This window comes from Microcaecilia unicolor, chromosome 10, assembly GCF_901765095.1.
Source record: "Microcaecilia unicolor chromosome 10, aMicUni1.1, whole genome shotgun sequence".
NCBI lineage: Eukaryota > Metazoa > Chordata > Amphibia > Gymnophiona > Siphonopidae > Microcaecilia > Microcaecilia unicolor.
Genome location: NC_044040.1, coordinates 38,874,202 through 38,898,955, shown reverse-complemented (window position 1 = coordinate 38,898,955; position 24,754 = coordinate 38,874,202). Strand labels below are relative to the sequence as shown.

The window sequence follows — 24,754 nt, the reverse complement described above, 5'->3', positions numbered from 1 at the left end:
CATCGCCCCCTTCCCGCCTCAATCCTCTTCCCTGAGTTTACCTTATTTTTTTCTTTTTCAAAAGGCAGCAGTGTCAGCGATTCCCATAGGCTGCCCTGCTGCTGTGCAGCCAGCACCGGTCTCTTCGCTCTATTGTGTCCCACCTCGGAGGGAACAGAAAGTTACGTCAAGAGGTGGGCCACAGTAGGGGGAAGAAGCCAATGCTGGCGGCAGGGCAGCGTATAATAATTGCTGCCACCATTGAAAAATGAAAAAAATAAGGTAAACATGGGGAAGAGGGGTGAGGAGGGAAGGGGAGAGTGCTGCCTGAGGCCCCCACCTCAGTTGGCCTAATGGTAGGGCTGCCACTGTTCAGTTGTGACTGTTATTACTGCAATCCAAGGTATGGCAATAGAAGACATCAGCCAAAGGGGACTGGAGAAGAACAGATGTGGTCCTTTTTTTCACAAAAGTGGTGACAGAAAAGAAACTGGAAACCACAGGTCGGTAAGCCTCACTTCGGTTATTGGAAAAGTAATGGAAGTGAATTTTCTGGAATCCAATAAACTATAAGATCTGACACAACATGGTTTTACAAAAGGTAAATCGTGCCAAACAAATCTGATTGAATTCTTTGACTGGGTGATCAGAGAAATGGATCGAGGACATATGCTAGATGTAATCTACTTAGATTTCAGCAAAGCCTTTGACATGGTTCCCCAGAGGAGGCTCTTGAATAAACTTGACAGGCTGAAGTTAGGACCCAAAGTGGTGAACTGGATTAGGAACTGGTTGACAGATGCCAGAGTGTGGTGGTTAATGGATTTCACTCGGAGGAAGGAAAGGTGAGTAGCAGAGTGCCTCAGGGATCGGTGCTGGGGCCTATTCTGTTCAATATTTTTGGAATGATATTACTGAAGGGTTAGAAGGTAAGGCTTGCCTTTTTGTGGATGATACCAAGATTTGTAATAGAGTGGACAACCCAGAGGGAGTGGAAAACATTAAAAAGGATCTGCAAATTAAAATTCAATGAAAAGAAGTGCAGAGTAGAGAGTAGAAATCCAAGGGAGACATATGTGTTAGGTTGTGAGAGGCTGATATGCACAGACAGAGAGAAGGACCATGGGGTGATAGTATCTGAAGATCTGAAGGTGACAAATCAGTGTGACAAAAAAGTGGCTATAGCCAGAAGGATGTTAGGCTGTAGAGGGGTAATCAGGAGAAGAAAGGCGGTGTTGATGCCCCTGTACAAGTAATTGGCGAGTTCCCACCTGGAATATTGTGTTCAGGTTTGGAGGCACATAACTTGCAAAAGATGTAAGAAGACTTGAAGCGGTCCAGAGGAAGGCGACAAAAATGATATGGGGCTTGCGCCAAAAGACGTATGAAAAGAGACTGGAAGACATGTGCATGTATACCCTAGAGGAGAGGAGGGAAGGGGAGATATGATACTGATGTTTAAGTACTTGAAAAGTATTAATATAGAAACAAATGCATACTAAACATTTGTTCAGAAAGCTTTGTTGGCTGGTTCTCCTTCAGCTGTAACTGCCTTCGGATGCCAGCGCATGCATCTTTAGAGGTTTGATTATCATATACCCTATTATAATAACTCACGTCCCTGATTTTATCCAATGAAGTTAAGTGTTCTCCATCTAGTAGCATACTGCTCTTATTCCATTGGTCCTATTGTGTTACATCATATCCCTTATTGGACCAATCAAATTATATGCTCACTATTGGGAGACAAACATATTATAATAAATCAGTCCACACTGATAACATGCTCATCGTTAAGAATCTAACATATTATATTAAATTAATCCACTCAACTTCTTTATTTAACCCTCCCGGTTCCATGGTGTTCCATTGAAATATAAACCTTTGTTCCAAACGTATAAGTAATTCTGAAATATTCCCACCGCGTGTCATCCTGACTTGTTGCAATACCACAAAATGAAAATCTAATACTCTGTGATTAGTTTTCATCCAATGGTCAACTAAAGGAGCATCAACTCTATTATGATGTAAATTTGATAAATGATCAGCTATTCTAAACTTGATCTTTCTTTTGGTTTGACCAATGTATACAACAATCAAACATCTAAAGATGCATGCGCTGTTGTCTGAAGGCAGTTACAGCTGAAGGCGTGGGACTTGGAGAACCAGCCAACAAAGCTTTCCAAACAATTGTTTAGTATGTATTGCATGATATTGTAAGGTATGTGATAATTATTTAATTGTTATACATTTAAATATGCCTCAAGCTGAAGAAGGCATAGACTAAAGACTAGCTTTGGGGCCCCCCTCCCCAGTTTCTGCCCTGGGCCCCTGAAAGCGCAAAACCCCTCCGTGAAAAGCTACACTGGCTCCGAGCTTGACATAAGGTAGAAAGAGGGGAGAGGGAACACACAGAGTGTGACAATATGGTAAAAGGCTATTACATTTCATGCACAAACCTAGTCATTTGGAGACTAATTTGGTTACAGCAGCAGCTGCAGAGAATAGAAACCCAATAAGTGAGGCCTTCTTTCCTCTTCCAGGAGAAATTACCGGGTGTGGAGCTGGGGGAATGGGACAGTGGTATAAAACAAACTCCTAGAATGCACCAGGGCTATCTATCTATCTACTTATCATTTCTATAGCGCTACAAGGCATATGCAGCGCTGTACCCCATACACAGAAGACAGTCCCTGCTCAAAAAGCTTACAATCTGGATAAGACAGGTAAACAGACAGAACAATTAAGGGTAAGGGAATAAAGAGGTGAGGACAAAGGACAGGGTAAGTGAGTTAGGAGTCAAAAGCAGTGGTAAAGAGGTGGGTTTTGAGTTTGGACTTGAAAACGGCTAAAGATGGGCTCACTCAAAATCAGAAAATGCCACATGATAAAGGATGAGAGGCAGTAAATAAATGCACTGCCGATTAAACATTTTTAACTGTAACTTGACTCCACAAAAAAGAAATCATTCTTCAGTTTTCCTATATAACATATATACGTATATACGAACGTATCTAAATCTGCACTACCCAAGCTGCAAAGGACTCAAATACAAATCAACTTACGCATCCAGTTTCTCCTACATAAGCAAACAACTGTGGAACGCATTACCAAAAGCCTTGAAAACTACGTACGACCACCTAAACTTCCGGAAAAAACTACCTGTTTAAAAAGGCATACCCTACCGATCCAACATAAATGCCTGATCTCTGCAACACAAAAAAACTAAAGTACGTAATGGACATAACACAATTCTTCCGTTGTACGATTCCCTAAAGTGGCTGTGCCACAAGAACTTTATCTTACCACAACATCACTTTGTATTTGTTTACACCGGAGTCTGCAAACGCCTCTCCAGTACTATGTAAGCCACATTGAGCCTACAAATAGGTGAGAAAATGTGGGATACAAATGTAATAAATAAATAAATAAATATATATTGTAAGTAAGAGAGGTAGAATACATACTAATGTGAAATTGATAATATGTTTTAAAATCTCCTGATGATGCAGTTAGCGAAACATGAGCCCATGTTGAGATTCTAATCAGTTGGGAACATCAGTCAAACTTTGTATTTGACCCATTTAAGAGCTAATGAACAATTATCAAAGAACTTTGTCTGACTGACTGAAATGGAACATACTGGATAAATGTTGTGGAATTTAATCAGCAGTCATCGATTGATGATGTATTGATTATTGGCGATATTACAGTCATTGGAAAACAACAAAGTACTCTACCTTAATTTTTAACTTATTCTCAAAGCCTCAAGTGAATTTGAAGCACATCCTTAAGATATCGGAACTGGTGATAAATATTAGGGTATATTTCAAACGTGATTGTTTAGGATATGAGATCATATAAAGTATTAAAAGTAGTATATCATGTAGTTCAACATGTACCAAGTGTATAAATATCTTTAAGGAAATATAAAAGATTTATACCACTTGTATGGTTTTGTAGAAATTTAACACTTTGTAATTTTGTATTGTTTTATTGAATTTGTTAATAACGTACTGTGAAAATGCAATTTTTGAATTTAAAGTGAGTCCTTATAGTGAAGTTTCGATGTAGATTACCGTTAGGACACTGAATGTTGTTGAAGTCCTTTAGTTATAATATTGGCTACTGTTGGAAACAGGATAGTGGGCTAGATGGACCACTGGTCTGACCCAGTATGGTTACTCTTATGTTCTTATGAGTTGCAGTAGTCTAACCTGGTGATTACCAATGCCAAGATAAAAAAAAAACCATATAGATTCTGGTGATTGGAAAGGCCGAACTGAATGTGTACATGAGAGTGCAAAAAAGGATGATTTGGTCACACTATCAAGCTGCTCTTGAAAAGTCAGTTTGGAATCAAAAAATGACACTTAACATTTGAACAGATATACAAGTGACGTACCATCAAGGACTAGGGGAAAAGGGGCTGTCAAATTTGGATTAGAGAATACTATAGCTTCACATTTGGTTTTGTTCATAAAAAGCCCGTTATCCTTCAACCAAGTTGACACAGCAATGAGGCAGGTGTTCAAGGTATCTGGTATGGAAGAGGAACAGGTAGTATGTCACCTGCATAGCAATATGGCTGACAACCTTGTTCCTGGATAAGAGTCAGGAGAGGGGATAGGAAGATATTAAATAGTGTAGGGGAAAGGATAGAACCTTGGGGTATCCCGGAAAGAACTGAGTAAGAAGGTGAAAATGATCCTGAGTGATTAAGTTAGTAAGTGCGATTCTTCTCTGGCCAGTGCTATCTGGTCTTTTACTTGGCACTATTAGAGTAAATCATCTGATCTGTAATTCTTTAATACTCGTCATCCTGCTTCCAGCTCATGATATTTGTAAGTATCCATTTGCATTTCAATAATCCTTCTAGACATTATCAGCATCAATAAAGTATGCATACTGCATTTAAAGTATGTTTAAGAATGAAATGCAGACATCTATATGCAGTGGAGGAGTGGCCTAGTGCTTAGAGCACAGCTTCTGACATCCTGAGATGCCCAGTTCAAATCCAGCTGCTGCTCCTTGTGATCTTGGGCAAGTCACTTAACCTTTCATTACCTCAGGCACAAACTTACCCCCTTGTTTACAAAGTCAGATGCTAGCACAGCTTTGTAAACAGAAAACTGTAAACCCTCCAGGGACAGGGAAATAACCACTGTACCTGAATGTAACTCACCTTGAACTAGTACTGAAAAAGGTGGGAGCAAATCTAAATCTATGATTATACTACAGCAAACTATACATATTGTTTGAACACAAGTATGGGAAAACAATATAATATTCAACCCCATCAAGTTTTAGACAGTTACAATAAATCTAGTTATAAATAGTACCAGGGTTCTTCCTTACCAAAGAGAAGGTCGATGTGTAATAGATAGCAGTGATATTCCAGAATCTTTTGCAGCCTGAAAGATCTTTCCTTCAACATCGATACTTACTGCACTGGTACACTCATCCAGTAATGCATATTTTGGTCTTTAAAGATAAATAAAACAGGTTATCTAGCTGTTGTCTTACTAACATAGAACATAAGAACATAAGCATTGCCATACTAGACAGACCAAAGGTCCATCAAGCCCAGTTTCCTGTTTCAAACAATTGCCAATCCAGGTTACAAGTGCCTGGCAAGATCCCAGAACCATAAAACAGAGTTTATGCTGCTTATCCTAGAAATAAGCAGTGAATTTTCCGAAGTCCATCTTAACAATGGCTTACAGACTTTTCTTTTAGGAAATTATCCAAACCATTTTTAAACCCTGCTAAACTAACTGCTTTTACCACATGCTCTGGCAACAAATTTCAGAGTTTAATTACACGTTGTGTGAAGAAATATTTTCTCCTGTTTGTTTTAAATTTACTACTTAGTAGTTTCATTGCATGCCCCCTAATCCTAGTATTTTTGGAAAGTGTAAACAAGTGATTCACCTCTACCCATTCCACTCCACTCAACTCTCTCTTCTCTCTTTGTCTCTCCTCCTCCCCCACCCCCCAATCTTTTATAAGCAAATGTGTTTTCAAGCATAAATCTTTTCTGTTTGTAGTTATGATAAGGAGGAGGTGACAGTGGCAGCACAAATAAATAGAAAGTCAGCCTGAATAGCTGAAGTGGCTATTGTTAGTTGTGGTTGCTGAAGGGTCACAGATAGAGTCTGGCTAACTGGGAGGTTGGTACTTTGCCCTCTGACCCACTGCTGGGCACTGATGAAAGTAAGCTGAATGTGACTGAGGAGACCTTGTATTAAGTCCCTGAAGTGTAGGATTGCTGGGGACAGAGAAGTTATTTCCCTGCAACTGAAAGGCAGCTTAGTTTTGCAATAGAAGTCAGAGAGATCTCTAAGCTGAAGCTCTATTTGGAGTTCACCTGATTGAATACCTATTTTCTGTTATAAAATACCTGAGATTAGACCTGAGAAAACTTGAACTATTATTGAGCTTCTTTGTGTTATAACCCAAGCTTAAAGAGAAGATGTTGATATGACGGACCCTTGCAAAGTAGATAATCTGTATCTGTATATTGTATGTTTGTGTTTTAATGAACTTTAGCTTAGATCCTGAAACGGTGTTTCAGTATACTCAAGCTGAGAACCAGACACATACTTACTTGTGATAAAACATTCGTGCCATTCCCATCCTCTGCTTTTCACCTCCAGACAAAACATCCTTCCAGTCCATAACAACATCCCACCCTTCCAAAAGTTACAAAAAAATATAAAAGAATGAGTTAGGAGCCATTTGGAAACACTACATGTTTACAATCATTCTAACAATGACATACAAGGGCCATCTCTGACCACCCAAAACAGATACAGATTAACTAATTTGTATAGTCAAACTGTACTGAATTTAACCACAGACATAAACACATATACTACTGTAAAAATGGATTTGATGGGCCACCAGCTCATAGGATGTGCCTAGAACAATTCGCCATTTTTTTAGCCTTACACTTAAAGGATAGAGAAATGCACTATTCATGACATGTCTGAGAAGAAATCATTTGGAAACCCACATATTGAAAACTACAATAAAGCTGACGTCTGTGGAAAACAGTACAACAGCACATTTTCATTCCAATATGAATAATCAATACTGCAGACTCAGGGGTCCTTTTATCAAGCTACGGTAAGCTTACCACAGCTTAAAATGGTGTACCATGGGGCATGCTGAGGCATCGCATGGTAAGTTACACGTGTGTACACACCACCCACGTGCTAGAAAATATATATATTTTTTTAGCCAAGGAGACATGTCTGGGGCTTAGAGTGACTATAGTGATATTTTTGAACTCCCACTAGTTGTGAAACCAGCAATTAGCTGAAGAGATTTGTATGTACAATTGAATTATGGCATCTGAATTTGGGGCTTAGAGTGGGCATTTCTGCACTAATCAGTTAGTGCAGTCACACTATCGCACGCTAAATGATTATCGCTGGATTAGCGTGTGAACCCTTACCGTCTACAAAACAGGTAATGGTAAGGCTCACATGTAAATTTTTGTTAATGGCTGCGCTCTGATGGCAACATTGGCACGTGGCCATTAAATTCTGCTACAAAAAGTGGGCTTAGCGCACAGGAAGGACTCGCGTACGGGTGCTAAGGCCAATTTTTCCCCAGCTTTATAAAAGGGCCCTTAAGAGCTTAGAATCTCGATCATTATTGGGAGTCTTAAGTGACAACAGCTCTAAATGTTGAACGTGTGTGAACATGTCTTTTACAAATATATAGACCACTATTTATGCTGTAAGGGCATGAAGTAGAAAAGAGCAATTCTCAATAAGAAAATATAAATAAAAACACATGCATGATATAAAGTGAGAAAAACTGGATTATATTGCATTGATGCAGAGCTGTATTTATTATTCGCATCTATCCATGGTTCTAGGCAAGATACAGCGGTACATAATAATAATAATAATAATATAAAGACAAAACAGCACAGCATAAAACACAAGGTTTTCCATCTTCAGTATAATAATCAACATCCTATTGTAGTGTGCTAATTATGGATTAAATGCTTGTGGAAAAGAGATAGGCTTTTAATCACCTGCCAAGCTTATATCAGCTGCCAAACTATTTTTTAATATCTCTTTTTATATATATATATATATATACAGATTTTTTTTCTCCTTTCATTGCATCACCAACAATACAACTGATATATGCCAAGAATGTAAATTAATCTGGCACATCTAAAATATGGAGAGCTCACAAGAATTAGAAGTGGTGTTTTGGCAGAAGGGCCAGGCATATTTAATCAAGTACTGACTGAAATACCAATCTTTGCTGCAGGAATTATTGATGCACTATAAGAAGTATTACTCCTAGGGAAATTCTGCACAATTGCATATTGTAGAATTTAACTCCTGATGTGCAGAATTTGGCTCAAGACAGGGAGGGGGAGCCATGGCTCAAACACAGCTGCTGCTGTGGCCTTCCTGCACCATGCAGCTCTTCCAGAGTGCTGTCAGCACGGTACCCAAGTCCCATAATGTTCTGGTGAATTTTGAACACGGCATAGGATTTTGAGGACCATGCTGATCACACACTGCAAGATCCACGAGATGCAGGAAGGCTGCAGCCCTGTCTGCGTTTGAACAACAATAGTGCTGGGAGAGATGGAGTTTGGGGAGAGAAGCTGAGAAAGGTACTTACTGGCAGAGAAAGGGGTAAGGAAAAATGGGAAAGGAGGCTCTGGATAAGCAGGGCACATATGGAGAGAAAGAAATGCTGGAGGAAACAAAGGGTTGGCAGGAAGATTTGGGGATAACAGATGATGTGTGGAAATAGAGATGAGGAGTAGCTCCTGAGCCCCTACGTCTTGCCCCATCCTTGGCCACCTTTAGGAAATAATAATATCTTATAACCCAAAAAGGGTTTTTCTCTGTTATGAAAGAAAAGATGGAAGATCCAATTTTTATCTGGTAACAACGCAACGGTAGCAACCAAAGTTGCCGCCGTTGCTAATTCGGAATCAGAAGTCTCAAGCAAAAGAGATACATCTATTGGAGTTTCAGAAATTTGATTCAGTTCCTTTCCTGGGACATAATAAACAGCAGTAAATGGTGGTAAATTCTGGTCTGATATATTCAAAATATCTCGCAAGTATCTCTTTAACATATCAAGAGGAGGAACAGTCTTTATCTTGGGAAAGTTTACAAATCTTAAATTGTGACTTTTAGTATAGTTATCAAAGATTTCCATTTTTTTTCTAAGATTAGTCAAGTCATTTGTCATCAGAGGTTGTAATGTTTCCAGTTTCATAATCCTTTGATCAACCTTTTCGGCTTTACTATCCATTTCTTTAGTCTTTTCCTCCATCTTTCTTAAGTCTTTCTCTAATAAGTTCACTTTTGGAACAGTTTCATTTGCCTGTTTCAAGAAAGAATGTCCCAAGGCAGAAACTAAATCCCATAGTTTATCTAAAGTTACCTCCTTTGGTTTGACAATTAATTCCTTAGGCATTTCAAACCTCTCAGACGCCATCACATGGATCTCGCTCTGTCCTTCGGTGCTTCTCCTCGCATTCCACGGTGGTAGCGTCTCTCCAACTTGCGATGAAAGCGAGTCCTCCACTCGAGGTTCTTCCGGGTCCACCCCACTTTCGTTGGGAGACCCCGTCGAGTCAGCAAGAAAGAAGCTTGCTCCAACCGGCTGGGGAGGCGGAGTCCGCATAGCGGGGCTGAGAGTGGTGTCTAATCCAGGGGAGACCGAGTCTCCTACTGGCAGCGTCCCGCTTTCCAAAGCAACTCTCTGCGGTCGAGCAAAGCGGTCCATAGGGCCAGGTAAGGAGGGAGTAGGTAGCGGGGCTCTGGCTGTCACTCTCCCCCTTCGTTTAGGCATTATAGAAGCAACAATGAAACGCAACTCACAGCGCCTCAATAGACTGCGGCCATCTTGGATTCCCTTGGCCACCTTTAAATCTAGACTGAAAGCCCACCTCTTTAACATTGCTTTTGACTCGTAACCACTTGTAACCACTCGCCTCCACCTACCCTCCTCTCCTCCTTCCTGTACACATTAATTGATTTGATTACTTTATTTTTTGTCTATTAGATTGTAAGCTCTTTGATCAGGGACTGTCTTTCTTCTATGTTTGTGCAGCGCTGCGTACGCCTTGTAGTGCTATAGAAATGCTAAATAGTAGTAGTAGTAGATAAGTATGTGATAAGGATGTGATATGCCCTGCCCGGAAGAGGCCACCAGGGAAGCCTTCAGGATAAAAAAGGTTAATATAATGACCAGAAAGGCTCACTAGAAGAAGCCCTTGTACAGACAACCCAGTTCCAGATAGCTGGGGAGGGAGAGCATCCCTTTAAGAGACAGAAAAGATGGAGAGATTTCTGGTCCTGGACCTTTCTGTAACTTGGGGAAGGAGTCCAGAAGGGTTGGTGCTAACAATAGGCAGCCCTTTAAAAAGATTCTCCCTAGAAGATTATCAGAGATAGGAAAAGGGAGCTTGAAGAAGAAGGACAGAGGCCTATAGTGGATCAGAGAAACTTGACTAAAGATTCTAGAAACAAGCATCCCATGAAAACACCTGAACTCTAAAATCCAGAATAAGGTACTTATCTTAATACTACAATGACTCTGCCTGTTTTGACTACAGGGTGGATTATGGTGTGGAGACAACCATGTATCGTTAGAGGTAAGAGTTAAACTAACAGCCCTGGGGTGGAGGACAGGACTGTAAGGTGATTGTGAGAAAAAGTCCTGTCCAAGGGGAGGAGGCTGTTAGACTGAGACCCCCATGCTCTATGAAGAGGGGCTCAGTCCAACCAGTTACCGGGAGTGAGAGACCTAGAAAAGAGAGGACAAAGACTCTACATTTGTGTTTAGCCAAGGATGTTTGTAATGGATTTGCATAAGGCTAAGAATGGGGTGGTGCCTAACTTGCATATGCCCTAGAATTCTCTAAAAGCAGAATGTTTTCCATCTGATTGAATAAGCCTGAATGATGAAGAAAACACAGAGGAGGGAAAGAAAGCTCGTTCCCTAAGAAGTGACCAGAAAGAAGGTTTTGAGCAAAGTTACCCTACATTTAAAGAGGAACCCAAACATAGACATTGCGCATACTAGGTCCTATAACTAAGAATTATCTTTGAGCTTTTTTTTTTATGTTTCAACATTTTTATTGGAGACACAACATGAACATTCTTACAAACATTGATAGCACATCAACCGAACAAAAACTATACAACAACAATCTGTTATGACTGTCTCCAAGAGTTTTCCTTATCCCTCTAATCCTGTTGCCTCCCCTCCCACCCCATCTCCCCAGTCCTACCCCTCCCTCCATAGTTGTTGGTACCTATGTATTATTTATTATCCTAACGTGTTGAGGACCAAACTTCTTCCCCTATAAAAGACAAAGAGTCCACATAAGCACCCCAAATTTTCATAAATGTTTTATTTCTTTTTAGTGAATGTTTGCTTTTTTTTTTTTTTAAATATAGAGACCAGCTTCTAGTTATTAGTGGCAGAAAGCTGGTGGTTTAAGCTGTTGGCCCCAGAGACTGCTCCAGTTGTTTTCACAGTATGTCTAGGGAGGAAAAGCTGGGGACAATAGAGAGAAAGAGCATATGTGGAAGAGAACTCAAGCTTGAGGAGATAAAAGAATTGGTCGGAAAAGTGGGGGCTAATAGAGTGGATGGGGAAATAAGGTGTGGGGGGGGAGCTGAGAACAACAGCAGGTAAAGATACATTATGAAATGGAAAATGGAGTAATGGAATGAGTGTAGGGAGAGATGATCTGGGGGAGGGGGAGACTGTATAAGGAGGTGTGATGTGAACAAGTGCTGAGGGAGATGGCATAATGAGTGTCGGAGAGGTAGATGAGCTGAAGGACAGAATGTTGAAGAAGGTGAGGTCTGAGGTGTTGAAGGAGTGTACACATATGTCCATGTAAGGGGGAGACCAATCTACAGCTTTATGGCTGGGGCTTCAGGTTTTCATGTATTTTAATTTGGCAACCTGCAGAGTTCAAGAGGAAATGCAGATAGCAATGGGCTTTTGTTTCAACTGCTGACATTTCTGGCAACAACTATAAGCACTATGTTGCTATAAGAAGTCGGCAGTGCCTACAACTCAGAGCTCCCCTTGGACTTAGTGGATTGCTGAAATAAAAAGCACTGAAAGCTAGAAGCCCTAGGTATAGTGTACTATTACTGTTCTCCTGGGGAAAATGTGCACCAATAACAAATTTTCCATCTTTAAGTAAGAACATTTCAGTTTAGAAATTGAAATTAATTACTATTCACAGTTAGTGGTTATACTGTATTATTTTTGATAAATGTAAAGCATGAAAAGATCAGAGTTGAGACATCCAGGTTGGGGCATTTCAGTTCTGGTGGTATTTTAGAGAAGACACTACTGGCACAGAGTCTTTTCTAAAATACCTGTCAGAGTGCACCTGTATTAGTCTGCACATGCAGTGGGAGTAAACATTTACAAAGATATACACTGAAAAAATGAATGGCATGGACTCGGCATCTTCCTTGTGGAAGCGACAATTTCACAACTTCCATGTGTAAGGCATGCTACTTTCCAGTTTACAAACATATACATGTAACTGCTGCCAATTGGGGGAGGGGGGGAGAATTATCAATGTGAGCTACCGTTAAGATGTTTTATTTTATCACTAAAGGGAGAAGTTATCAAGCTGTGTTAGGGCCTTAATTCATGGTAATGCCCCCTTAACATGGCTTAAAGGGCTCTAACACAGCTTGTCATGTCCTAACACAATGATATTTAGGTCACTGCAGGTTACATAGTAATGAGATGCAAAACATGAAAATGCATGTAAAGCAGCTCATTACTATGTAAAAACCATAAGGCAACTGTGGTGTGTGCCAAATACACATTGCAAGTCAGATTATGGCCATAAAATCTTCCTTATACGGAAATATGACCCATAGTAGTAGTAATGTGAGATTACCACTAGGGGAGCCATTTTGGAGATGGTGTCTGCAGGGCAGGAGCAACTGGGGATCACTCCTACCCTTGGACCACTGGACCTTAGGCCCTCGATGATGGAGGGGGGCCTTAGGGGAATGGGGTCTTGATTGGCAGGTGAGGGGGGGGGTTGTGATTGGGGGGGGGGATCTGGGAGCATCGGGCCATAGCTTTGGGGCTTGATGCTCCTGAGCTGATGAACAACACTGCTTGCAAGCTGGCTTGCAAGTAATGTTATTCATTTACCTTGGGAGTCAGCAACTTACGGTAAATCATACCTTTTATTGCACTTTGGGAACCTCTTCCTTAACTCATGCTATTTTAGCACAGGTCCCATTTTTATGCAATGAGACCTACTTACTAATAACTGGAGTTAATAGTAAAATAACACGTCTTGATGGTAGCCCACTATGCCCCTAAATAGCAAGGCTGCTATTTGAACATGGTTTCATTTTAGATGTGGACATAAACTACATGCAATTGAGGAGAATGACTCCCTTAATCACGAATGCAATGCCCTAGCCCAACAAGCACTTTAAGCGCCAACATTTACATGATCCATAACGCTATCATAAATGTATGTGCCTACAATTAGGCATGCCAATGCCGGTTTACACTAGTATTCTATAAGGACACTTATGTGCATAAGTGTCCTTAAAGAATAGGCTCACTACCCATATTATTAGGGCACCTCAATGGTGCTGTCCTGTTATAGAATTGCCTCCTTTATGACAACATAATATTTTAAATAAATGTATGTCTTGACTTTTACCTCCTTCCCTTTGCACTATGTGATTTAGATGGACAATGTGTAGAATGCACTCCAGATCCTGGTCTTGAAACCCTTTCTCATGCATATCTTCCACAGAGTCTGGATAAATGACTTGATCCCTTAGTGTTCCAATGGACATATAGGGCCTTTAAATCAACAAAATATGGTTGATAAGAAAAAAAAATATTTGTAAAGTTATCATCATATCACATGGCTGCTTTTCTAAACAGTGAATTTACAATTCTTTCAGAGCCACATCTTAAATACCATGTCACTAAAATTAATATCTGTGGATACAATTTGGTTGAGTGACGTGGAAGGGCATGTTTGAAAGGACATCCAAGTCAGAATTGGGACGTCCCACTCATAACGTCCAAACCATGTCGCTCGGCTAGTTTTTAAACTTCAGGGTTTCCTGTTCAAAAATGCGTGAAAATGTCCAAATTGAACAGCCATTTTCCGAAATAAACTGTCCAAATAATGAACACAAATAAAAACCCGGGACAAGGATGTCTGTTTGGCAGCATTTGTGCAAAAAAGGTCACACAGATATCCCTACAGAGCAGAGGGGCAGCCTAGTGGTCAGTGCAGTGGACTTTTAATCCAGGATACCTAGGTTCGAATTCCACTGGAACTCTGTTATGTTAAATGGTGATCCCTCTAGAGAAAGAGGAAATTTTACCTAGTGTACCTGAATGTGCACCACCTCAATAGCCCTCAGGCTTGCAGGTGTCTTTAATATTTAGGTACAGTAAGTATATCTCTTTCTGAAAGGCTCACAATTTGAAGGTAAAAAATGAGTTGAACTGGGATTTGAACCTAGGTCCCATGGTTTACACTCCATTGCACTGGGCACTAGACTACCCTTCAGTCTTGCTTGCTGCTGTGTTCCGAAGGCTCATAATACCTGATGTTGTCCTAGAGCCTAGTTTTCCCTTTCTGGTATAGCTTGCAGAGGTGAAGGAGGGGGCAGTAGCCACTAGGGGATTAATGCCTTAATCCCTCCAGTGGTCAGCTACTCAATCAGGGCACCTTTGGGCTGGCCCTAGTCCTGCCCTAAACAGTCCCATAACCCGTTCCCTTGCTATTTGGACAAACTGGAGTGTAGGACGTCCAAATTTCTGCCTTTCAAAAATTGTGATTTGGATGTTTTTGGCAGATGGACTCTTTTGGCTATTTTGAGACATCCATCTACTTTGAAAACTAGTTCCATAGTAACATAGGGGCCTATTTATTAAATTATGTTAGTGATAATGTAATAGGACAGAAGGAATCCAAGTGCAGTGAATGAAGCAAAGCCTATTTCTTCATACCAATCCTCGAGGCCCGTTGTCCTTTTTTCTGCTGTGCTAGTGATAATGTAGCCACATAGGAAGTGATTTATAAAGTCATCCCCATGCGTATGTGGCTATACATGCATGTAAATGACTTCTTATAAACTACCAACCACAGTAAATGGCACGTATTTTGCTGGTGGGTATGCATGGCAGTGGTGTAGCTAGGGAGGGTGCCAGAGGAGCGGCTGCTCCCCCAAATGGAGTTCTGCCAGAGCCGCTGCCTATTTTTTCTCAACGTGTTGCATTGAAAATGTGCGCCAACGGAAGTCCGCTCTCGCGCTGCTTTTGCTCCCCCCGCGCCGTCAACCTGGCTCCGCTTCTGGTGCACGGGGCAGAGTTGGGCCAAGATAGCACATAGATTATGATATATCTTAATCTGTTCATGTTGTAAGAGGGAAACTGGAGCAAAAGAAGAAACCTCTCTAGGCCCACCCCCTTTCCCTCTTACTTAAAGGGAAAAAGGTCAGCGAAGAAAATTCAGAGAAATGAAGGGTTCCCCCAGCAGAGGGCACTGGGACTCACTTATACCAAGAGGAGGGAGGGATGACAGAAGGGGAAGGAATAGTCCAGAAAAACCCTGGTGGTATTGCCCAGTTGAGGAGAGGCTTACTAGGGAGGAGCAAGAGCGTATAAAGACTCACATTGAAGCAGAAGAGGAGAGAGGGATGAGAGAGTCCATGGAGGTCCAGGAGGATCCCAGAACAGAGGAGGCGCAAGGCTATGAGGAAGGCATGCCCAGATAAGGAGATGGAAGTTCAATATATTTAACTTCCTATAAAGGTAGTGTTAAGCAGTGAATAATCTATGAAGAAGTAAGTTACACCTTTGTTTTTTTCCAAGTTTTGTTTGCTGGCAGAGAGGGATAGTTCCCAATGCAGCAGAAGCCTGCTGGATTGGGAATAGAGGGTTTTGGGTCTGCCAGTGTTTGAGCTCTAGGCTTACTAGGAGAGAGGGCTCGAATTCCTTTGCTTGTGAATAATTTTGTTTGTTAAAATTAAGAAAAGACTGAGAAGGCTTGCTACCTAATATTTTGTTTTTGGTTGAAAGACTCTGAACTGTAGTAAAATACATTGGGGAACAGAGTTTTCTCTTTGCTTCTACAAAACTGTTATGTCCAATAAAAAAGGTATCATCTTATTTTCTTTTCCATGTTTTATTTTGTTTGATGTCTATTGATTACCTTTAAAAGTGGACTAACACGGCTACCACACCTCTCTACAAAGCTGTTGAATGACTGCTTAAAAACCTGCCAGGAAACAGGTGTGGCAAGTTAGACTGATCCTGGTGGGGGAAGAGAGAGCTGAATACAGGAACTTGAACTAATTTGCATATGTTTTTTCCCCCCAGTCTTTAATGAAGGGCATGGCTGTTTTCCTCCCTTCTCATGGGGAGAAGGAAAAGAGATGAACTAGGAAAGTAAGATCCATTTTATCACTGACTAGAAAAAAGGACCAAAATATAAGTACCTGAATATATGGAAACCACTTTGAAAGTCAGGGCTGTGCCAAGGGTCTCTTGCGCCCCCCTGCAGACTACCAGTTGGCGGCGCCCCCCCCCCCCCCCCCCCCGCACCTGCCTGGCTCCAAGGCAGTGATTCCCCTCTCTCCCCTGCCCTCCCATGTAGGAACTGCCCGCCCTCTTCTCCCCCCCAAGATCCCGTTCCTTTTTTTTTTTTTTAAATTTACCTTCCTCCGGCAGCGCAGCGTCAGTGAAGGAGGCGGCGCTCTCAGTCCCGATGTCTCTAGCCTTCCCTTGTTCGCTGCTCACTGCCCCGCCTTCTTCTGACGTCGGATGACGTCAGAAGAAGGCGGGGCAGTGAGCAGCGAACAAGGGAAGGCTAGAGACGTCGGGACTGGGAGCGCTGCCTCCTTCACTGACGCTGTGCTGCCGGAGGAAGGTTAATTTAAAAGAAAAAAAAAAAGGAACGGGATCTTGGGGGGGAGAAGAGGGCGGGCAGTTCCTACATGGGAGCGGGAGGGCAGGGTAAGCACGCAGCGGCGGCGCCCCCCAGAGGATAGCGCCCCCCTGCGGCGCTTACCCCGCTTACCGCATCGGCACGGCCCTGTTGAAAGTAGTTGCAAAAACCTCAGAAAGGAGGTATATCTGTTTCTGGCCAGATCCAAAGGTCTCTATTCTATCCTCATCCTTCTGGATCTATCTGCTGCTTTTGACACTGTTGATCACAGCCTACTCCTTGATACGCTGTCCTCACTTGAATTTCAGGGCTCTGTTCTTTCCTGGTTTTCTTCTTATCTCTCCCAGCGTAGCTTTAGTGTATACTCTAGTGGGTCCTCCTCCACTTCTATCCCACTGTCAGTTGGTGTACCTCAGGGATCCGTCCTGAGACCTCTTCTTTTCTCCATCTGTACTTCTTCCCTTGGTACTCTGATCTCATCCCACGGTTTTCAGTATCATCTTTACGCAGATGACTCCCAGATCTACCTCTCCACACCAGAAATCTCAGCCAAAATCCAGGCCAAAGTATCTGCCTGCCTGTCTGACATTGCTGCCTGGATGTTTCAGTGCCATCTGAAACTAAACATGACCAAAACTGAGCTTCTCATCTTTCCCCCTAAACCAACCTCTCCTCCTCCCCCATTCTCTATTTCTATGGATAACACTCTCATCCTTCCTGTCTCATCAGCTCTTAACCTTGGGGTCATTTTTGACTCCTCCCTCTCCTTCTCTGCACATATTCAGCAGACTGAATATTGGAGTGGCACAGTATTACCTATGTCCCTCTTCTCTCCCATTATTCATTCCCACCAGGCTCCCCAGATCTCACTGTCCGGACCTGTGGCTGCTGGATAAAAGAATGACAGAGATGAGGACGTGTGGTAAACCGCAGTAAATCCACAGTAACAGTAATATTTTCATGGAATTGCTGCAGGAATGAGGTCAAAGCTTGCAGAGATGGGCTAGGGCTGCAGTTTGAGCTTGTGGGACTGTCCCAACGTCTTCAGGAGAACCCTCCAGGGGTCCTTTCCCTACCAAGTCCACAGGCCTTGGCTCTTTTGTGCATCTAGCTCTCTACAATTTCTGCTCCTTAAAGGTTGTGGCCTGCAGTTCCAGGGTTTCCCCAATAGATGGAAGCCTTGCTCTCAGCCAAAACACCAAGTGTCAAAAACCCTACACTGAATTTCTGTATATCAGAAAAAGATAAATTTAAAATTGAGTCTGAATTCCAGGGAGGACACAGTTAGAGTTTCCCAAATGTCTTCTGGTGAGGATTTTTCCCTGAACCCACCCCCACCCAGCATTAGTTACCTTTACTCAGTATGTATGCATGATTAATCCGAACTTTATTTATCAACTTTAATGGATAAAGTGTGTGAATGTGGATCATTTGTCTGTCTTTTCTCCCAGTGAGCAATTTATATATCTCACCCACTGTTCAGTTCACCTCCCCCCCCCCCCCAACTTAGCTCAGTAAAATAACAATTTTCAAATGGATAATACATTTCACTCACAGACATGCTGCCAAAGCAAAATGCCAGTTATAAAGCACTCTCTAACATAACAATTCACCTCAGCTAGAGAGAATAAGTCTGCCTTCAGAAATCAATTTGACCAGAGATATTTCCTCTCCTTGGTCTAAAAAAAAAAACCCTCCCTTTGGGGGGGGGGGGGGGGGGTCATAAGAAAAACAGAAATATATGAAAAAATTAGACACAGAAAATAATATCTTAACCTCTCAAACTTTTTTGCAAACACTAATCCAGATGGAAAGGCTGAATACTGAGGTGCCAAAGGGCAAAAAACAGGAGCACCCCTCCACGGAACATCAAAGGAGTAAACACAAGAACACAGGGTAACAACTGACTCCAAGCCTGGGAGATGATAGGCAAAAATCCTTTGTTCAGTAGCACCAGATGAATGACCAGACATGCGTTTGTGTTTTGGTGCCTGCTTCAGGGGGCAACAGAGTAACTGTGTATGAAAGTAACATGACCATAAGAACAAACATATTTATAAATGTATTACATTAAAAAGCAATTAATTATTACAAAATTAAAAAAAAAATGACAATAAGAAACACTCTTGAATTTAAGGTGGGTTGCATGAACTATTGTGTCTAAATCCCATAGAAGATTGAGATATATACATACACACAACAACACATGGGAAGCTGTTCAGGAATACATCTTGTATGACAGTCTGAGATGAAACAGCAGAGTAGTGACCTTACAGCATATAATAAATGCACCTGGTGTTACAGAAAAGTGTGTCTTATTTGTAAATACATAAGATTAAAAAAAACATATAATATAAATTTGAGTGTCCCTTAATCTTTGTACTGAATAAAGGGCTGACATACTTTTTCACAGGTGGATACTTGGTGGTCTTTTACTAAGATGCACTAATGAATTTAGCATTTTCTTTTTCCCCCGGAAATGGCGCATGCTCGGGGCTGAACTACCGCTGGTGGCTGTGTTGGGGCCGGCGGTAGTCCTGATTTAGCATTCGGTAAGCCCATGTTGAGCTTACCAGTGCTTTGTAACAGACCCCTAAGAGGCAATTTTACCAAACAACCAATCATGACCTGCATAGGAAATTAAGGGCCTCTTTATCAATTAGCACGAGCGGTCCCTGGTGTGGCAATGCCGACAAAGCCTATTCACTTTGAATGGGCTTTCTTGGCAATACTGTGTGGGAACTGCTAGCACAGCTTGATAAGAGGCCCAAAGAGTTAGAAATGGAAGATCCAACTCAAAAACTAGGTTCTGTTTAAATTGCCAAAAACCAAAGATCTATTTCTCATGTCAGTGGGAGGAATCTGGTCATAGCGCTCGGCCTAGTGAGGCTAAGTTGGGAATTACTTTGTGAGAATCAATGGGTGGAAGGAATGTTACCTTTTCTAAGGAAGTTGTCAAGAAAAAATGTCAGATGTGGACTCCAATATGATAGTTTTGGATAGATAGTAATCATAGAAAGGAAAATAAGATGATACCTTTTTTATTGGATTAATTTAATACATTTTTTTAATTAGCTTTCAAAGGTAACTCTTCTTCATCCGATCTGGTATCATCTTATTTTCCTTTCTATGTTTTATTTTATTTCTATTGACTACCTTTTAAAGTGGACTAACATGGCTACCACATCTCTCTACTCAGGACAGATAGTAGATAGTAAAGTTTCAGCTGTGGAGAAACAGGTTTCCTCTCTTCAATATTTTCCAGCTTCCAAAGATTCTTTGACTATTCATATGAAGTTGGAGGCGATAGAGAATATGAACAGAGCTAGAAACCTGCGTTTTTTATTAATTTTCCAAGTATTTACATACTATCCCCTGAGATCAAGGACCACTCCCTGGACTTTGGCCAAATGGTATCCGATTGCTTTCAATCATGACTAGAGTGGGTAGATCAGGGTCACCTTTCTGTGAGAACAGAATTCTGGATTCAGCTTAAGTCTATGATCATCTAGCTAACCGTCAAAACTGTGAAGACTATGGTTAAAGGAAAGAACATCTTGAATGCAGCTACAATTTGGATATCAGCATATAAATAAGGTGTAATTTGCACACGGGGGGAGCCCAGCAGTTCATCAGGAAAGCCAGTTTAGTAGGTAAGAAACTGATTCTACAGGCTTGGGTACATTCTGAACCGCCGGAGTATTGGCATTGGAGAAATAATTTATATGAACTGCTGATGATGGAGAGGAGAGAGGTGGGATCCTCCCCAAAAGGAAAGAGGGCATTCCTGAGGATCTGGGAACCTTATATCCAGTCTCTGGCACCCAGGGCGAGAAGTTTTATTCTGAACCGACTATGAAGCGGCCATATCCTTTTTTTTTTTTTTTCTTCTCTTTTTCTTTCTTTCTGTCTTGAATATTAGGTTGGGGGGAGTGGGAGGGTAAAGGGAGAAGGTGGGGTTGTTAAATGTCAAAGTGTATGGGAGAGCTGTTAAGGTGGAGTAGAAGCTACGCCTAAGATACAAACATGGTTAACAGAACAAATCAAAGCACTTGGTAACTTGGTATAGTAGACTAAGTCTGCACAATAAAAGTGTCACCTTCCAGAACGGGGGAGGGGGTCATCAGAGTATAGGACCCAGGACCTCCTCCGGGACGGGAGGGAGCTAGTTCAATATGGAAAGTCAAAGCATGCACATATCGACCAACACTTAGAGGGGGGAGGGGCAGAGATAATATGTAAAAAGTTTGATAACGAGCTGTTTCATACGGTTTAAACAGAGCTTGTTTAAATACTCTGAATTTCTGTATATGCACCAGGTTAACGATGTTATCTTTGAATTGTCATTAATAAAAACTGTTGAACCTTAAACTAAAAGGAAGGGATGGTGGGGGGAGGGGGTGTCAAGGGATAAAAGAAGAAAATGATTTGATGTATGTGGACGGATTACAAGTTGTCTGTTGTATTAGTAAGGTTATTTGCTGGGCATGATGTCTATATGTTTTATATAATACGTCAATAAACAGATTTAAACATAAATAAGGTGTAAGGTTGAATGATTGTTTTGAGGCCAAGCAGAAGGGCCAAAAAGATCTTGGACTGGTGCTAACATGGAACCTGGGCATACCACAGGGAAGAGTGTAGGGTAGAGAATGAATCCTGCTATTGAACAATATTAGTACGGGCGGATAAGTAGAAAGTGAACAAGTCCAAGGCAGTAGCAGTAATACCTATGTCCTGTAGCCAATTCAGCAAGAGGAGTATGTGGCTGACCAAGTCAAATGCCACAGACAAATCCAATGAGATCGTCACCACTGTCCTATCCTGTTCAAAGTTGTAATATATGAAAGATGTTGATGCCAATGAGGGTGATCTCTGTACTATGGTAACTCTCTCTAGTTTATTAATCTCTCCTAACCTTTTAGGGATTTATTTATTTACATTTTTATTCTGCTTCATCAAGAACATGATCAAAGAAGATAAATCCGTTTACTTCTGGTTCTCATTTGAGGACAGTTGTTCTGTTTTCTTCTGGCACCAAGAACCTTTCAGTAGTAATTTGAGCCGTATGATGCCCGATCTCTCATACTGTTTGAACAGTTTCTCGACAAAAGAGATTGAGTCTGAACCATACGTTGGTCAATTAAAAATATTCTAAATGCGGTGCTGGCAGAAAAAATCTGGAGAAGGTGGGGGGAAGAGAGTCGGGAAGCTGTACTTGGAGTCACTGGGAGCCATCACTGGCTCCTGGGCCTTATACTAAAGAACACCATCCTAGACTAACTACTTTGAGCCTTGCTCAAAACCTTATAGTACATAAAGCTTAACAAAATACAACTGCCGATGGGAAAGGCCATCAACAACTAATCATTATGCCCTTCCTCAACTGTGTTCTAGAATAAGGCAATTCAGAAAACTACAAGTGCAATAAAAACTGCTAATTGGGTATTCTCCACCTACCCTCCTCTCCTCCTTCCTGTACACATTAATTGATTTGATTTGCTTACTTTATTTTTGTCTATTAGATTGTAAGCTCTTTGAGCAGGGACTGTCTTTCTTCTATGTTTGTGCAGCGCTGCGTACGCCTTGTAGCACTATAGAAATGCTAAACAGTAGTAGTAGTAGTAGTAGTCTTCAGGCTTCTTTGAAATTTCCATGCTTTGCAGTGTTTTCTTGCATATTTTTATTTTCCATGGTTTTCATGTTATTTATGATTCAGATTTAGTTGTCTTTGGCAGCTCAGTAGCATTGTACAGTGCCTGACAATGCTTCAGGCCATGTGCATGTGCATGTGCTGAAGTCTATCTGGTAATTGGGGAAAACAAAGAATACCAGCTGTGAGACAGCAGGCAAGATTATACCCTTACAGTAAGGACATGCCATATCTTCACATTTTTAATGAAAAGGTTCTACAGTTTTTCCAGTGGGCCTACTTGTGACTGATTTATATTTGAAAATATTTAACACTGATGTATTGCTGGATACAGTGGAGCAGACAGGCTCAAGAATGCAACAGTGATTCATTCTGCAGAATTATGTTATTGCATAAACAGCCTCTAACCTTGAAATATTTGGCTTAAAGGAAAGGTGGCAACCAAAGGGGAGCTGCTTTCTGAAGATCACTGAGAAAATTGAGAGAGAACACTGAAACCCTTATTTCCCCAAATGTGACACCTTGAAAAGTTTTCAGCGCTGTTCGTTTGGGGTGGGGAGAGGTAAAATTGTTTCCTTTGTTTTCTTTCAGAGTCCATTTTCTGACAGGGAAATAACTTGTAATATACAGTTATAGGGAGGTTAAAGAACATTATTATGATGACATAAATGTGTACATACCTTTGTGGGATATAAAACATGTGCTGGGGAGGGGGTTTGTAGAGGACTCCTTTATACACTGGCCACAGACCGCTCAAAATTCTGAACAAGGAACTTTTTCCACAGCCATTGGGACCAGTGATCAGAAGATGCATTCCTTCTTCCACCTAAAATAATAATCATTTCTTAAAATATTAATCTTAATTACCCCCCCCCTTTTTTTTTTTTTTACAAAGCTGAATGGGTTGTGACAGCATAACCGGCTTTGTAAACAGGCCAGTAATTCATTTCTTAAGATATCAAACTAATCTTATAGTACATCACTGACCAATTAACCGTATCTACAACTGACTTCATAACACGGTAATATTATGTCTATAGAGATTCCTTTTTTCTATCTGAGGGGTTTTTCACCTTGAAGTGTTTCCAAAAAGATCAGATAACAGTTTTTAGCTAATATCATGTTTATCTGGTGTCCCAAGTTCATTGAGATATTTATTGAGCAAAAACTGTAGACTCTCTGCTTATTGAAGATCGGATCTGTGGGTCTTAACCTAGAAATTTCACGAACACTATTCACTCTTTGTTTTGGTTTGAGTTTTTTTTTTTTTGTCAGTAGGCTACACACATCTGCCCTACCACTGAAACCCTATTCTGCATTAATTGACTATCCACCTGTACCAGATGCAGTTCAGGCAAGATGCCTGAGTTTATTTTCTCTGTTTTCCAGTATAACAACAATTAGAAGATTCTCGCATATCACCTTACTTTGATGTTTAGGCTGGAAACCACCACATCTCCATTTGGTGTAATAATAGGAACATTTTCACAGATGATCCCATGGTCAACGTCAATAACCTTTCCTGTAAGGTGAGAAAAGAAGTCATCAACTTGCTCACCTTTTTAAAGTGACTGTAAAAAAAACCTGACAATCACAGTCATAGTCTACTGTATGAATTTAGTTATAAAAATCAGAAAAACGAAGGGGTCCTTTTACTAAGGTACGCTAACCGATTTAGGGGCACTTTTACAAAATGTTGGTAAGTCCAATGCAGGCTTTGTGCCAATCTGGAGCTTCCGCCAGCCCAATGCGGGTGCAGGCAGTAGTTCCACCCCCAGCAGGTGGCATTTCCAGCGCTAGTGGAAACATTAAAAAAAATATTTCAGCAGGCGCAAACCTGGCGGTAACTGGGCAGTGCTGTGTGCTACCCACTAAACCAACCTCTCCTCCTCCCCCATTCTCTATTTCTGTGGATAACACTCTCATCCTTCCTGTCTCATCAGCTCGTAACCTTGGGGTCAACTTCGACTCCTCCCTCTCCTTCTCTGCACATATTCAGCAGACTGCTAAAACCTGTTGTTTCTTTCTCTATAATATCACCAAAATTCGCCCTTTCCTTTCTGAGCACACTACCAGAACCCTCACCCACACTCTTATCATCTCTCACTTAGACTTGCTTCTCACAGATCTCCCACTTA

The 24,754-nt window shown here is 41.3% G+C and overlaps 1 protein-coding gene across 1 annotated transcript in view; it reads right to left on the bottom strand.

The window, feature by feature from the left end:
- The window catches only part of ABCD2 (ATP binding cassette subfamily D member 2), a 77,329-nt gene that overhangs the window by 4,097 nt on the left and 48,478 nt on the right, over positions 1-24,754 (bottom strand). The window contains exons 5-9 of the mRNA XM_030217131.1: positions 24,044-24,138; positions 23,297-23,442; positions 13,712-13,857; positions 6,590-6,674; positions 5,338-5,463 (exon numbers count right to left, since the gene is read on the bottom strand). Coding sequence (XP_030072991.1) covers positions 5,338-5,463; positions 6,590-6,674; positions 13,712-13,857; positions 23,297-23,442; positions 24,044-24,138 — 598 coding nt within the window. The remainder of the gene's footprint in view (positions 1-5,337; positions 5,464-6,589; positions 6,675-13,711; positions 13,858-23,296; positions 23,443-24,043; positions 24,139-24,754) is intronic.